The following is a 14,289-nucleotide window of genomic DNA, read 5'->3' on the forward strand; positions in this document are numbered from 1 at the left end:
TTTCACGCTATCCCAGAATCCTCTGCTCCTTCCTGTCGTCTGTCTCCCGTTCCTTCAGTCCAAGACCAGCAGGTAAAACACTGAGATTTATACTAATAACAGCAATTAGTTCAGCTCTCTTGTTTTAGACTGAACTCTATCTGCACAGACTGCTTTGAATCACATTTACAGAATATATTAGAATCTGTGAGTAATTCGCATTGAAAGGCGTTTTCCAATTGGTTGTAGTGCAGTGAAGATTCAGAAACACAGCTGAAGCACGATAAACACACAGATCGCTCTGAAATCAGACGTGTAGAGGTCCTTGACCCCTCCATACAGGTATTCAAGCTGCTAATAAACTGACCTTAACCGTGCATGTCATAAACAATTTGATATTTTGCCATTGATAAAAGTTATGTTTTCCTTCCTATCTCGTACAATTCTTAAAATTAATTGGTTTCTAAATGGGGCCAGTGTAAAAACGGTCACACATTTATTGCACGGTTTACGTTCTAAAATGAGCATGCTGCTTGAAAGAACAAAATCACGAAAGAACAAAATCCTTTTAAGACTTAAGATATGTTGCTTTTTTTTTTTTAGTCCTTATAGCATGAAGAAGTAAGATGATGGTTGAACTGATGATATTTCTGTATAGTATTTCTTATATATAGATAGAAATATGTCAAATGGGGTTTAAGTAAGGCAGTTTCTAAAAAAAAAAAAAAGAATGCATTTAATATTGTACGTTTGTTTACATTTTCATTTTTCCATTTAGTTATCTTTCTTGTCTGTATCACACTCCACTATGGTTTGAATATCTACTGCATTTCTTCTTCTTGTTTCCATTCTCGTCCCCTCCCTTCATTTCTTCACTGCTGATTGTCAGAGAACTGTGGGAAAGGTTTCTTCTGCTATTGGTGTTAAAGCAGCTACTCTGGCCATCTTATACGAGACCGATCATAGACCTAACAACCCTTTCACCCTCTCGCTGGTAAGCAGCTTCTGTCCTGGGACAAGATGATGTTTAGGAGATGAGGTTGTTTCTTGAAGCTAATCCGCTGAAGTCTTAAGAAGTACCCGGTGTTCTTGTTTATGTCTTTTTTTTTTATTGTCCCAACAAAGGTCTAGTCTGTATTGCAAAAGATACAGCCTCAGGATGTAGGCAAATGTCATGAGGTTTCCTTGTTTCCTATTGTAAACTGGTGTCTTCGAATCTTGTGATTTGTAGAGAATGCAAAAAAAGGCATGTTCTTTTGCTGATGGCCACCACTTTGGGACATTTTCTGTAGTTAAGAGAGTCTTTGTCCACAGACAGAGGCCAGAAGATGTGCGGAATATGGGGCGGTAATATCTATTTTTGTATCTGGCTAATCAAAGCACAAGCTTTTTGCCTTATTTTTCAGGACAGTGCCTCATGCTTTGGCTTAAGCATTGATTCACTGGTTTATTATTGTGCTCTTTTCATATTGTGTGATTTCACTGACCTGCTAACTTAAACTTGTGATATTTCACTGTAGTTCCTAGCTGGTTTTGCCCTTATTTTCTCACTGAAATAGCTGATCAATATGCTAATAATATGGCAAAATAGAGCATGCCATATGGCCCTTAAAAAATATATATATATTTTATATATATATATATCGTACGAATGACGTACACCTAACCATGCCCCTAAACCTACAGTCACACGAATTCGAGTGACTTAGCCACCTTGTAAAATACGTATGAGTCGGTTGTGAGTGTGCTGTATTAGAACAATGTTCTAACAGCAAAATGTAGGATGTCTTTGATCCCTCTTCCCGCTGTTGAATGGCTGACGTTGCGTTTCAGACCAGCATGCGGAAGGAGTTTCCCCCGGGCCTGGGCGGCAGCGACACCTGTCACTTCTGTAAGAAGCGTGTGTATATAATGGAGCGGCTCAGTGCAGAGGGATACTTCTTCCACAGGGAGTGTTTCCGCTGTAACATCTGCAGCTGCACGCTGCGGCTGGGAGCTCATGCCTTCGACTCCAACCAAGGTTTGTTAGCGCGAGGTCGCCTTTATAAGGCCATTTTTGTTCTGTAGACTGCTACACGTAGCATGACGTGTTAAACGGCATAAAATGATTAACTTGCGTTGTTTTCTTGCAGGCACTTTTTACTGCAAGCTGCACTTTTCTCAGAGATCGAGGCCTCAGAGGCATCGAAGAGGAGAGGTAACGTTAACACATTTTATTAAACGGATGTGGTTGACCAATAAATTAATCAGCTATAAAGTTTAGAATTAGTTATACATAATTTTACAATAATCAAGGTAATATAGATTTTGTCGAAAACTTGTCATATACTCTTAATATCTAAAAAGTAGTAATGGTAATAACATTAATTGTGTATAAATGTTGTTATTTACATCATCATTATTAAATCACACAGATCAACGGAGTCAGCAGGCCCTCATCCAGCGATAGCTCAGATTACACGGCCACCAACGGCCTCCGTGGCCCGTCCTCAGGTACCCTGACTTCCCTTATTAGGAAACGTCTGCACTGGCCACTGCACGTGGGCCGCACACTATTTGGTACGCCCCGCCAGCTTGCCCGCTGGATATATAAGGCGGCCCGGGCCGTAGGGCTACACCTCAGAGAGCGCCAGGAGGACTATGTATTCCTTTATGAGCTACTGAGTCTGGGTGTGCCTTTCATATACGTGCTGCATGAGATGACGGGCCAGATGAGCCGAGAGGCCATCGCTCCCTCCCCAGTGAGCATGATCCGGTCAGTCGAGCCGTACTCCTAGGGTACTGCTGGACTGATGAGGGAAGGGGCTTCTTAAACTCTGTAGACCGGGCCAGTCCCTTACATTGACATGCTTAGTTTATTGCTTTATAACATTAGTTATTTCCCAGTACCTCTGACAGAGTTCTGTAAATTTAGTTTCTTTCTCAATTTTAATCTTCTTAAAGGGACAGTGCGCTCTAACCTCGTGTCATTCCAAACCTGTATTACTTAAGATATTTTAATGATAAAAGTGTGCACATGCAACGAAAATCAGAGCGGTCCAATGTTATTTTTTGGACCCCGTTGAATTTCATTGTATTGACGACAAACATCATCGACATGCATCGAAAGTATGTTATTTTGTGCTCACCATATGAAAATAAGCCATACAGGATTGGAATAACACAAGAGGGAGAAACTGATGAAAGAATTGTTCATTTCGGGTGAACTGTCCCTTTCAGAAGCAACTACGGCCCTACAGGGTTTAAGAAATGTTCAGTGTTTGTAAACATTCCTTTGTTTGAAAATGAAAAAGATCCAAAGCTGACAAACCTAAGAGAGCACTTTACTGAGAAGGGTTGTGCCGCTTCATCCTAACTGCCTGAAACTGCCGGTTAACGTGACTGCGACGTTAAGGTTTGCATCTCCCTTTGTTTAATGTGCAATGGAAATGCCAAACAGTATTAAAATGCCTTTTGACGACTTTGTTAATGAGGAAATATGATCTGCTTTTTGTTTTCTGTTGTTAAAATGTTTACTTTTTTTTTTTTTTTTTTTTTTCTTAGTTTACAGCCTTTTCGACAATCTAGATGTAGCTTATAACCAAAACTGTTGTTGTTGTTGTTTTTTTACTTTGTGATGTAATGCATATAGTCTTTGGTCAAATGCATCATATTCTGCATTGATTTCTAATGTAAAAGTGGAGGAAATGTCCTTCGGTATCACAGTGAATAGGGTACCTCCAATTGTTTAAACAAACAGTATTCAAACATTCCACTTAATGTGTGATGTAAAGCTTTAAAAGTGTATTTCTTTTGTTTGTTTTCTTGCACTGTCATCAGTGTTTAAGTGTACTGAACATGCATAATTACAGTTCTGGAAAATTCACCTTTTGATTTTAGTGCTATTTCTCTCACAATTTCCTTTTTTCTCTTCATACTTCATTCTTTTCATCCTTTTCTACATCATACATAGTCTGTTTCAAGTTTCCAATGCTCCAACCTCTGATTGGCTGAACCGTGAGAGCAGGAACGCGATTGGCCTGCATGGGTCAGGTGATCAGGTTGTTTGGCTTTGCGCTGGCTCCCTTAACTATAACGTTAACCCCACTATTGTGAATGCAGCATGGGTCTAATGTATGAACATTTCTTATTAGATATCCCAAACATTGCCGTCCTTCAGCGAAAGACGGCATTACGTTTGTTTGTACCCGAGCTAACGTACTAACAGAAGTGCACTTGTATGCTTGACTATCCCAGCATGCTTTTTAAATGCACCGGTTTTTCTAGCACACGGCGCCCCGAAAAGTAACCTCCCTTTTTTTGTTTCTCTCCGTGTTTGTCCTCTCTGTTGCAGAGGCTGCTTTACTATCCCAAACCCATGTAAGAGCACTCTCTTGTTCCTTTTCCTAAAAACAAACTGAGGTCGTCCTATAAGAAGACTTAGCTTTGCACAATTTTCTTTAAAAAGTCCTTTAAGGATTGATTTTTTTTTTTTTTTGTAAATTTTAGCTTACTATTTCTCTGTATATTTCACAGTAAAAGACTGTTTCTGCTAATTTATAATATTTAAATCATGTACGTATAAAATAAATGCATTTTTAACTCTAAAAGTTTGTTTCTGCCTTTTTGTCTGCCGGTTCAGTGAGCTTCCTGTGTAACCCCCAGTGAATATGTATTTGTATTCATCAGTGCAACTGCCAAGCTAATGTTATCAAATGTAACACAACTATCACAATTCAATAAAGGCCACGATATACCCATAATTCACAAACATAACCCCCGCCCACTCCCCTTTTTTTTTTCTCTCTCACCTTTTGCACTTTTTAACTTCACATACACGTTTTAAAAGCATTGGAACTGCAACAAACCATTTTTAATGAATATTTTTCGAACATACATCATACATCAGACCCATTTTAAATGATCTAAATTCCTTTTATGGTCAAACTCAACTTGGTTCTTTTGGGTCTTTTCTATCCTGTCCTTTTTATCTGCTTTTTGTAGGTGATTGCACCGCCTCCTGTTTTGAACTCAAATAATACAAAATAATCTTTTTAATTCTAAATGATAAATTGTGTAATACTAGTACTGTCAAACGATTAATCATGATTTATTGCATCCAAAATAAAAGTTTTGGTTTAAGTAATATATATATATGTGTGTGTACTGTGTATTTATTATGTATATATAAATACAAACACATACATGTGTATATATTTAATGAAATATATATATATATATATATATATATATATATATATATATATATATATATATATATATATATATATATATATATATATATATATATATATATATATATATATATATATATAAAATCAGTACACAAACAAAAACCATCATTTGAATGCAATTAATCATTTGACAGAATTATTTTATTTATATTTACATATAAATTTTTATATAAATTTATATTCCTTAAATTTCCAGTCTCCCATGAGGGTTGAATTTAATTTGTACGTATCCATTTTACATGTGTGTGTGTGTGTGTGTGAGAGAGAGAGAGAGAGAGAGAGAGAGAGAGAGAGAGAGAGAGAGTGAGAAGTACAGGGATAAAATGAATGGGGAAACTCTTTTGGATACTTTGTGCTCTTTAACTCATTTGTTACACAAAAAAACAGTAATGACTGCAGTTTTTAGCAAATACATGAATGACTATCATAGTGTGCTAAAGGGAAAGAGAGCTAAATAGTGAGGGATAGAGGCTATTGAAAAACGCTAATCAAAACAGACATTCATATGGAGAGTGTCTCAAGGTTATAATGCATTTAACACTAATAAAAAGATGAGAAATTAGTTCATATTTAGCCGAGTGTTCAAACATACTGTCATTGTATGAAAGCTTTCAATAACCTTATACTGTCATTCAAACAGGAATTCGGCTTTTACGAGCCATTTAATTCAAGTGATCAACTAAAGGCCATGAAACATTTTACGAGTTATAAATTACTTAAAAGTTCCTTTTCAGGGATATGGGCAATAACAGTAATGTAAATTCAAACAAGTTATTATTTGTTGCTGTACTGCTGAAATACAGACATTAAGGTACACCCTGTACTAACTTCTGAAGATGGAGAGCGTGATAGCAGGGTCTGGTTTATGAATTCAGTCTCATGTGTGTGTGCGTGGACCCCGCAGGAGCCGAATCAGACTCCAGATCTCCGAATGACCAAAGCGGTTCATCGAAGCCCAGTGCCCCAGCTGAGAGTGCAGAGGCGCAGGCCCTCTCAGACTCAACGGAGGTCATAAACATGAGGTTTGAACACGACGTTCGCTTCAAGTGTTAATGACTAAAAGCTTGTTTACACCAAGCTCGGTAACTATAAAGATAACAATGCCAGCGTACACTATAGTCTTAACTTAATTAGATATTAGCGTCAGCGCCAGGGAATGATATCGTCCGTTCATGCGCGTCTGCCGCTTTTAAATTCTCCAGCTCGCGACAGCAGGATGAATTCTGATTGGCTGTCAATGTTTGTATCGTTTATCGTTCTGAAAGTGATTCCAATAATGCAGTTTCTCTGTGCCTTTATTGTTAGTCGTGCTGTGTGCCGTTCCGTAATACTATATCTTTATTCTCTTTATAGTTATTGTGCTTGGTGTAAACACTTTTTATTTAACTTATGATGAAAACTCTACAAGTGTTCTTGAGCCATTTGAGAGAGATTTCTACATTAGTTAGAAATGACTTTAATAATAATTGTATTATTACTGTACTGTTTTAATATTATTACACAAATAATAATTAAGTGTAAAAGCTACAAAGATCCTGTCTAATACTTTCTTTTGCGTATTTTGGGGTAGCGAAGTCAAAGATTCATGTACAAAGCTAGATCCTGCAGATCCTGCACCTGCGTGTCCTGATTCTCCACTGCAGAAAGGTCGGTCAAAACCTAAGTCGTCCTCATGTTTTAACAATGTCACAGGATCTCATATTTATGTCTTTTACAATGGACCCGAATCGCATTTGGACACTTGTCAGGAACGTTTTTATATATGGATGGCCTAAATGTCTTGCACTATTAATTAGTGGATTGATTCGCAGAGTTTCCTGCTTTGATTTCTGTCTGTTTTTCGAATGAGGTTAAGGAGTGGCAGTCAAAGCCAGACTTTCCCGTCGACTGTATATTATTTTTGGCTCGTGGATGTGTCTCGCGGTGGGCTGAACATTTTGTTTCGGTCGCACATGTAGCTTGTCAGACAACAGCTGTTGGTTTTGTTTGCTTAGCTTGTCTTTATTGGCTATTGGCTGAAAACACATTCCAAGGTGAAACAATGAATGTACGTTGAAACGTCGCATTATGTATATTGAAATAAACTGCTCTTAAATGATCAATGTCACTTTAAGCGCTCACTCTGATTTCCTCTTTTCAGCAGTAAAACGGTCCACGGCCAAAGGTGAAATTACCAACAAAAACAACCTCTGGAGAAAGAAAATCCGATCCAGTAAGTATCATTCACTCTCCCGTGAATAAAACCAACAATACGGCAACCTTCAAAGACACGACAGAAGTGTTTTTCCTTCACGTTGAGCCCGTGTCGTCAAATCTTATTTCTAAGTTGAGTTCCTATGAACGATTTATTTATCCGCTCAAGGTTAATAAATGAGTCTCTCCCACTCTGCGTCTCGAGTGAACATGCTGAATGATTCAGCCTTGCTTATTGTAGCGCCTGTGATGTCAGTTGCCACATGTAACTAATCTGAATTCATTTGTTAATCCTGACTGGATTAATATCAAGCGTCATACATGAACTATTTATAAAAGATAACGCAGCCTTTGGTCGCCTGAGCACATGTGCTTTATTAACTAGAGCTCAGTTTCCTGGTATTTTGCAGTGAAAGCAAAACTCTAAAGCAATTTTTACCAATGGCTATATATCATATACATTGAAATTCAGAGGCAAACTGCTATGTGTCGTTTGTTGGATGCTGGTCATATCCTCTCTCTCACCAGAGGGCGCTGCTGGTCTGTTTCACAGATACTGTTTGAGTTCATACAAAAGCAATTAGTACAGGGCAAACATTTTGATCTTTGCATAAAGTTAATTCCAGCTCCTTGCTGCAGTCAAAAACGCAATTTAGCCATCATTCGCCCTGTCGGATTCCTTGCAAGTATAACTTGGCCAGTATTATATGTGACCCTGGACTATAAAACCAGTCAATTAAATTTTTTAATTTATTTGTACATCTGAAAGCTGAATAAAAAAGCTTTCCATTGATGCGTGCTTTGTTAGGTCAGGATAGGTTGCAAAAAAAAAATTTGTCCAAGTGAAGTCATTGGCAATGGGCAATATATGCCTATTTACGATAGGAAATGTACAAAATATCTTCATGGAACATGATCTTTACTTGATACCCTAATGACTTTAGTTCTCCAGGGTCACACATTAATTCCAAGTGAAACTGAATACTGAATTTCACTATTTTAGGTTCTAATATAAAAAAAATGACAGATTTCTCAGCATGGAGTGTGTCATAATATTATTACTATTATGAGATTTAACCACAATCATGAATAAATGTATTAATGAAAAAATATAAATATTGTGCTGGTGATTTTTACAGATAGATATTTTGAAGCTATGTAGCCGTTTCTCTACATGGAGAAAGTAAATATTATTAGAATTTGTTCATTCATGTAATTTTTTTTTCTCTTTTAGTTTATTTTATTATTTGTTGTTATTATTATTATTATTATTATTATTAATTAGAACGGCGGTCACTTATCAAAGCCCTTTGTGGCATCATTTCCTCACACAGCTCTGCCACTCGTTCTGATAAAGAAATTTCACCGTGGAAAACAAGACGATAAAACCGAAGCCCTCGCAGAGGAAGATGGAGACTCAGACTTCGAGGAGATCCATGAATCTGTAAACTGATTTGCATTTACTTTTTAATATAACATCCTTTTCTAACCCCAAATGATCAGCTAGCTGTAATTTGTCTGTCATTCTGTTAACACTTCTTCAATCACAGTATCCTTGAGCTGTTAAAGATCTTGTCTTTTCTCAAACAGCTGTCCACAACAAAGACTGCAACAGCGACTACAGAGTCTGACTGCCCCCTAATGGAGGACAAGAAGTCAACACCCATCCAAGAGATCCCAAAAATCCCTCTATATCGCCCACATTTTCCTCCCGAATCCCCAAAGCCCATCACTTCCTCTCCAGAGCCCGTCATCAAAGCCGATGCCTCAGAGGCCAACTCCCTCAGCCCCAAGAAGAAGCTCACGCTGTCTTTATCTGAAAAGGAGAAGCTGCTTAACTGGGACTTAGCCGCTTCTGGAAAGCCCTCGACTTCTGCAGAACAACAACGGGACAGAACCTCAACGAGTCCTCCAGATGATCAACCAGGAGCAGAAGTTCCCCCAAGGTTCAAACCAAGCCGTCCTCAACCTGAACCCACTCCTCCGCTCCTGGGCTTCCAGCAGTGGGCCAACAGTCTCCGGAAGTCCTTCTCCGCCAGCAAAGGAAACAACCCTGTGGTCCTCAGGAGGAACAGACCTCTGAAAGCCAGGCCCTTGTCTGAGGGCTCCTTCAACCTCAGTGGCCTGTTTAACAGCAGCATTCAGAGCAACCAGGACGAGGAACACAGCAACACAACTACCAGTGACAGTCAGTCCAGGGCGAGGACAGGAAGTGAGCTCACCACACTACTGGAGCAGGTGGCTCTCAGCTCCAAGACCCACAAGGGCACAAAAGATGACATGGCCTCCTTACCGCCCAGGAAACTCAATTTCTTCTCCTCTCTGCGCATTAAGAGGAACGAAGGAGCAGATCAGAGGAAGGGAGACAATCAAAAGGACATCTTGACCATTCTTTCCAGGTTCAGAAGCAAAGGTAATTGCAGCTTTAAAGTGCTTTAAATTGCTATATTAAAATAGTAAAAAATAATAGCATAAAGCACAAAACATAATTTCACTACTTCGTTCTCCATTTTCTAAGTTTTGATGCCATGTGCGGTTTGCGTGTGTTAACTTCATTGTTATTATGTACAGTAGCACTGTTATCTTATGTATCATAATCTCCCGCTGGCTTTCATTATATTCCCTGCGTGCAATATTCAGGTAACTGTGGAACACGCCACTTTAATCTTGTGTTGTATCAAACATCTCTAGAGACCAAAGTAGGGAGAAAAGAATCACATAAAAACCACATTGTTTGCAGTACAATGTTTTGATGGCACAGTGATACAGTTTAATGAATGTCATTTCAAATAATGGATAATGATGAGCTGCTTCATGTATATTTACATCATAATCAGCATAACATTTCAATATTTGCAATACACTTTTTTTCTTGGCACCTTTACTGTATTTTTAGTCTACTATCAGTGTTTTATTGCATTTTTATATATATATATATATATATATATATATATATATATATATATATATATATACACACACATCAGTTATTGGTCCATTTGAATAACTTTTAATTTTTATCAACCAATATTGTTTATATATTATTATAACAAGTACCACTGTTATTATTATTATTATTATTATTATTATTATCGTAAATTCTTATCAGCTGTATTTATTTTATTTATTTATCTATATATGTATGTGTTTTGATACTGACTCATAAATCCCTAAGTCTATAGTATGCCTTGAGCTAAAAAAAAGCAGTTATTATTATCCTTATAAAATTAGTTTATTTATTGTATTTTAACATTAACAATTAAGTGTGGTTTTTACATTATTTTAAAATCCCTTTTTTTTTAAATGTGCCTGTGTGTCTGTTATTTATTTACTTTGTGCATTTATTTTGATGTTAACTCATACATCCATAAATGATCAAATATTCCCTAAGCTAAAATAAAAATGTACACTATTATTATTATTATTGACAGCCTATATTGGGTGTTTGTTTTTTAGTATTTACAGATACATTTCTTTAGTAATAAAGATTTTTTTTTTACTGTTGGTGGTTTGTATCCACAGCGTCTGCTCAGCAACAGCAACAAGAGTCCAACTCATCTAGCGAAGAGGAACAGGAACCAGACACACAAAGAGTAAAAGCTCCCCCACTTCTCTTCACGAAACACAGCTAATGATATTCCAACAATTTCTTCAAATCTTCTACACATTCAAGCACAGCCCTAATACGAACTGTCAATTTTTTGTTTGCTATCTGCTTTAAAGACTCACACTGGCACCTCACAGAAGAAAACAGCCGTCCAACAAACCAAGAGAGATCAGGTCAAAAGACTTCACCGGGCTCAGGTAAGACATATAGCTATAGATTGCTAACGTAATGTCAATAATAGCATTTTAAGGACATTTCCAGAGGGAGGTATTCCTGTAAATTGTCTGCAATGTTTACACATGTGAATTTGATATATTCCAGTTACTTAAGGCACACTGTAATTGGCAGGTAATCCAAAGACAGCTGGAAGAAGTTGAAGAGAAGCAGAGAGTTCTGGAGGAGAAAGGTGTGTCTCTGGAGAAGATCCTCCGAGGAGAAACTGGTATGGCACGTTCTAACACAGTCACACGTTATTACATCTGGAAATATATTATTTAAAGTGCCTCATTATCAGTCCTATTGTCCTTACATGTCCCCCATCTCCACCCACTAGCTCTGACTGTGAGAAATATTTTTCGCTGTGATGATTTGCAACCTTATTTCCACAAACTTTTTAAATTCAGATTATTTAAAGGGGTGTTTATTTTATGTCACGGAGAAAGTCACTTACGTCTTTTATGTCAGTTGCTGACAGCTATAAGCAATTTTGTCAGAATGTTGCTTGGGCATTTTCCCAGTATTGATTGGGTGACAAAGTGCCCTACCAAGCGAGAAATATTTTTCAATGAAAGCTGTCACAGAAATAAGAATGAGTAATTTAAAATTCTATAAATGTTAACCAATGAAAGTCCATTGTTTTTATGATTCCACAAATTATTTTAAATTCAGTATTATATCATTATAGAATTTATTGTGTTTTTTGGGGGGTTTACAACCTTGTAATCAGCCTGTTTATTTCATGTCACGGAGAAAGTCACAGGGAGTGACTTGACAGGGCGTCTCTGTTGACTTCTTCTCTGTTGTTCTTAGATTGATTTGAAAATGAAAAACCAAGATGAGGTAACTTTTAAGCAATTTTGTCAGGTCATCGCACCATCCGTCGTTTTTTTTATCTGTGACACCATTGTTGCTTGGGCATTTTCCCAATGGGTGACAAAGTATTGAGAATGGGTGAGAACACTGTCCCTACTGTGAAACATGGAGGAGGCTCTGTTATGTTCTGGGGCTGCTTTGCTGCGTCTGGCACAGGGTGTCTTGAATCTTTATATATATATATATATATGTACTATATATATATATATATATATATATATGAGCCCTACCTATCCTATATAGGATATATATATATATATATGGGCCAAAATATATATATATAGGAAGCGTTTGATTGCAGTGATTGCCTATATTAAGTTAGGGGTACCAAAACAGTTTATTTTTTTAATAATTTGTTACATTGAAAAACAATGTCTGAAACATTTTAAAATATTACTTTTGTCAGATTAAAAAGTACATACTTTCATTGAAAAAAACCAACAATTTTGTCCATATATATATATATATATATATATATATATACACACACACATATACACATACATATTATATATATATATATATATATATATATATATATATGCATACACATATATATATATATATATATATATATATATATATATATATATATATATATATATAAATATATATGTGTGTTATGTAGTATGTATTTTTAGATATTAATAGTTATTCTGTTTTTAATGTTTTTAATGTCTTTTTAATGTACAGTGATATTTGTACATAATTTATAAAATACAAAATAAAATACAAATATAAAATATAAAATACATGATACTTGTGCAAAATGTAAAACGCACAGTACATTTAAATTTTAATATCTAATTTTCATAGTTTTTATTGTATTGTATTGTATATGTTGCATTTATTTTTGTATTTTAATATTTTATTTTTAAATCACTTTTTTTATAATTATAACATTTTAAATTAATTACAAAATAAATAACTAAATGTAATTATTATGTTTTATGGAATATGTGTTGTCAATGTATTGTGATTGTCCATAGAAAGATTTTAAGCCAATACTACATCAGGACTAACCCCTGGATCCATGTACACATGTACACAAAGACAACCTGCAAATAAGCTGCTGTCTTATTGTTTGACCTTTTTTTTTTAGAGGGGGAAATTAGAGATTCAAATAATAGTGATTTGCATTCGAACTAAATGGCCATTTAGAGTCAAAATTATGTTGAAATGACTGCAGAGGTAATGGGTTCTGTAAATAGACAGAGAAAGGGAAAAGTGCCTCCAAAATGAGCTGAAAATGTGATGTTTCATTATTTTGGTGAATGTTGATCTGCGTGGGGATTATTAAAGGCAACAAGTCTTTCCGAATGAAAAACGCCAAATCACAGCAGCCTTTTAACATACTGCATAATGAGTTTATAATCATATTTTGAAAGCTCTGAGCTTTAATTATAAAGACTGTAAATTGAATTTTAACATCTCCTAGAAATTCACTTCTGCTTCATCAGAAATTCATCTTTTGACATCCTACAACCAAGACGGGCATTGCTAGGCATTAAGAAACCAAATAAAACTACTAGCAACGGCAAAGATGGAACTTTGCTCCTAGATTTATAGTTGAAGGCTGCCATAGTATTAATGCATAAAGCAAGAAAACGCATTGCTTTAAGTGTGTCATGTGACATCTTATTCCTGGCCTTGTTTCGTCAAAGTACCTCTCTCTCTTTCACAATGCTGCAAGGATGCAGGCAGCATAGAAGACGTCCCTTTTGTGAAGTGGACAGCAAGGATACAGTGTTTCTTCTATCAACAGACTTCATTGAGGGCAGCAGAATGCTATTAATAAATACATGGGGGCGAATCTTTTGTGACGGTGCACTTTGACCTGCCAGAATCCATTGTTTGGCATGTTTACGTGTCTTTGTGTGGATAATTGTATTAAGATGAGGGGCTGTGGGGTGCGCTTTTTTGTTGAATAGCTTCTTTGTTAACTGACATTTGCGGCCTCCAAATGGATAGAGAGTTGGAGTATGTTGTAGACAATGCTCTGAAACTGTCAATGTGGGAGACTCGAACGCTGTGGCACTATGGGAGACTATTAGCTAAATTATAGTAGTATTTTGCTTTTGTTTGACTCAGAAGTGTTTAATTATTATATTATTATAGCCCTAAAATGATTTGAATTTGATTTGAACAATTAAAGAGCATGCACAAAGTTTCCAAAGTCAGAGA

The 14,289-nt window shown here is 36.4% G+C and overlaps 1 protein-coding gene across 12 annotated transcripts in view; it reads left to right on the plus strand.

Annotated features, from left to right (window-relative positions):
* Positions 1–14,289, plus strand: part of mical2b (microtubule associated monooxygenase, calponin and LIM domain containing 2b) — a 41,629-nt gene that overhangs the window by 25,306 nt on the left and 2,034 nt on the right. For 2 of the 12 annotated variants that reach the window (XM_043228004.1, XM_043228003.1), the window contains exons 20-34: positions 1–72; positions 229–321; positions 869–973; positions 1,294–1,326; positions 1,813–1,999; positions 2,112–2,176; positions 2,394–2,472; positions 6,118–6,235; positions 6,784–6,860; positions 7,354–7,425; positions 8,741–8,850; positions 8,997–9,819; positions 10,929–10,999; positions 11,130–11,210; positions 11,362–11,455. The exon at positions 1–72 is cut by the window's left edge and continues 51 nt beyond it. In XM_043228004.1, coding sequence (XP_043083939.1) covers positions 1–72; positions 229–321; positions 869–973; positions 1,294–1,326; positions 1,813–1,999; positions 2,112–2,176; positions 2,394–2,472; positions 6,118–6,235; positions 6,784–6,860; positions 7,354–7,425; positions 8,741–8,850; positions 8,997–9,819; positions 10,929–10,999; positions 11,130–11,210; positions 11,362–11,455 — 2,080 coding nt within the window. Of the gene's footprint in view, positions 73–228; positions 322–868; positions 974–1,293; positions 1,327–1,812; positions 2,000–2,111; positions 2,177–2,393; positions 2,473–3,931; positions 4,998–6,117; positions 6,236–6,783; positions 6,861–7,353; positions 7,426–8,740; positions 8,851–8,996; positions 9,820–10,928; positions 11,000–11,129; positions 11,211–11,361; positions 11,456–14,289 lie in introns of those variants that run through there. The other 10 variants (XM_043228010.1, XM_043228011.1, XM_043228005.1 and 7 more) reach the window with 9 other exon arrangements.

Source organism: Puntigrus tetrazona, chromosome 25 (assembly GCF_018831695.1).
Source record: "Puntigrus tetrazona isolate hp1 chromosome 25, ASM1883169v1, whole genome shotgun sequence".
In the NCBI taxonomy this organism is placed as follows: domain Eukaryota; kingdom Metazoa; phylum Chordata; class Actinopteri; order Cypriniformes; family Cyprinidae; genus Puntigrus; species Puntigrus tetrazona.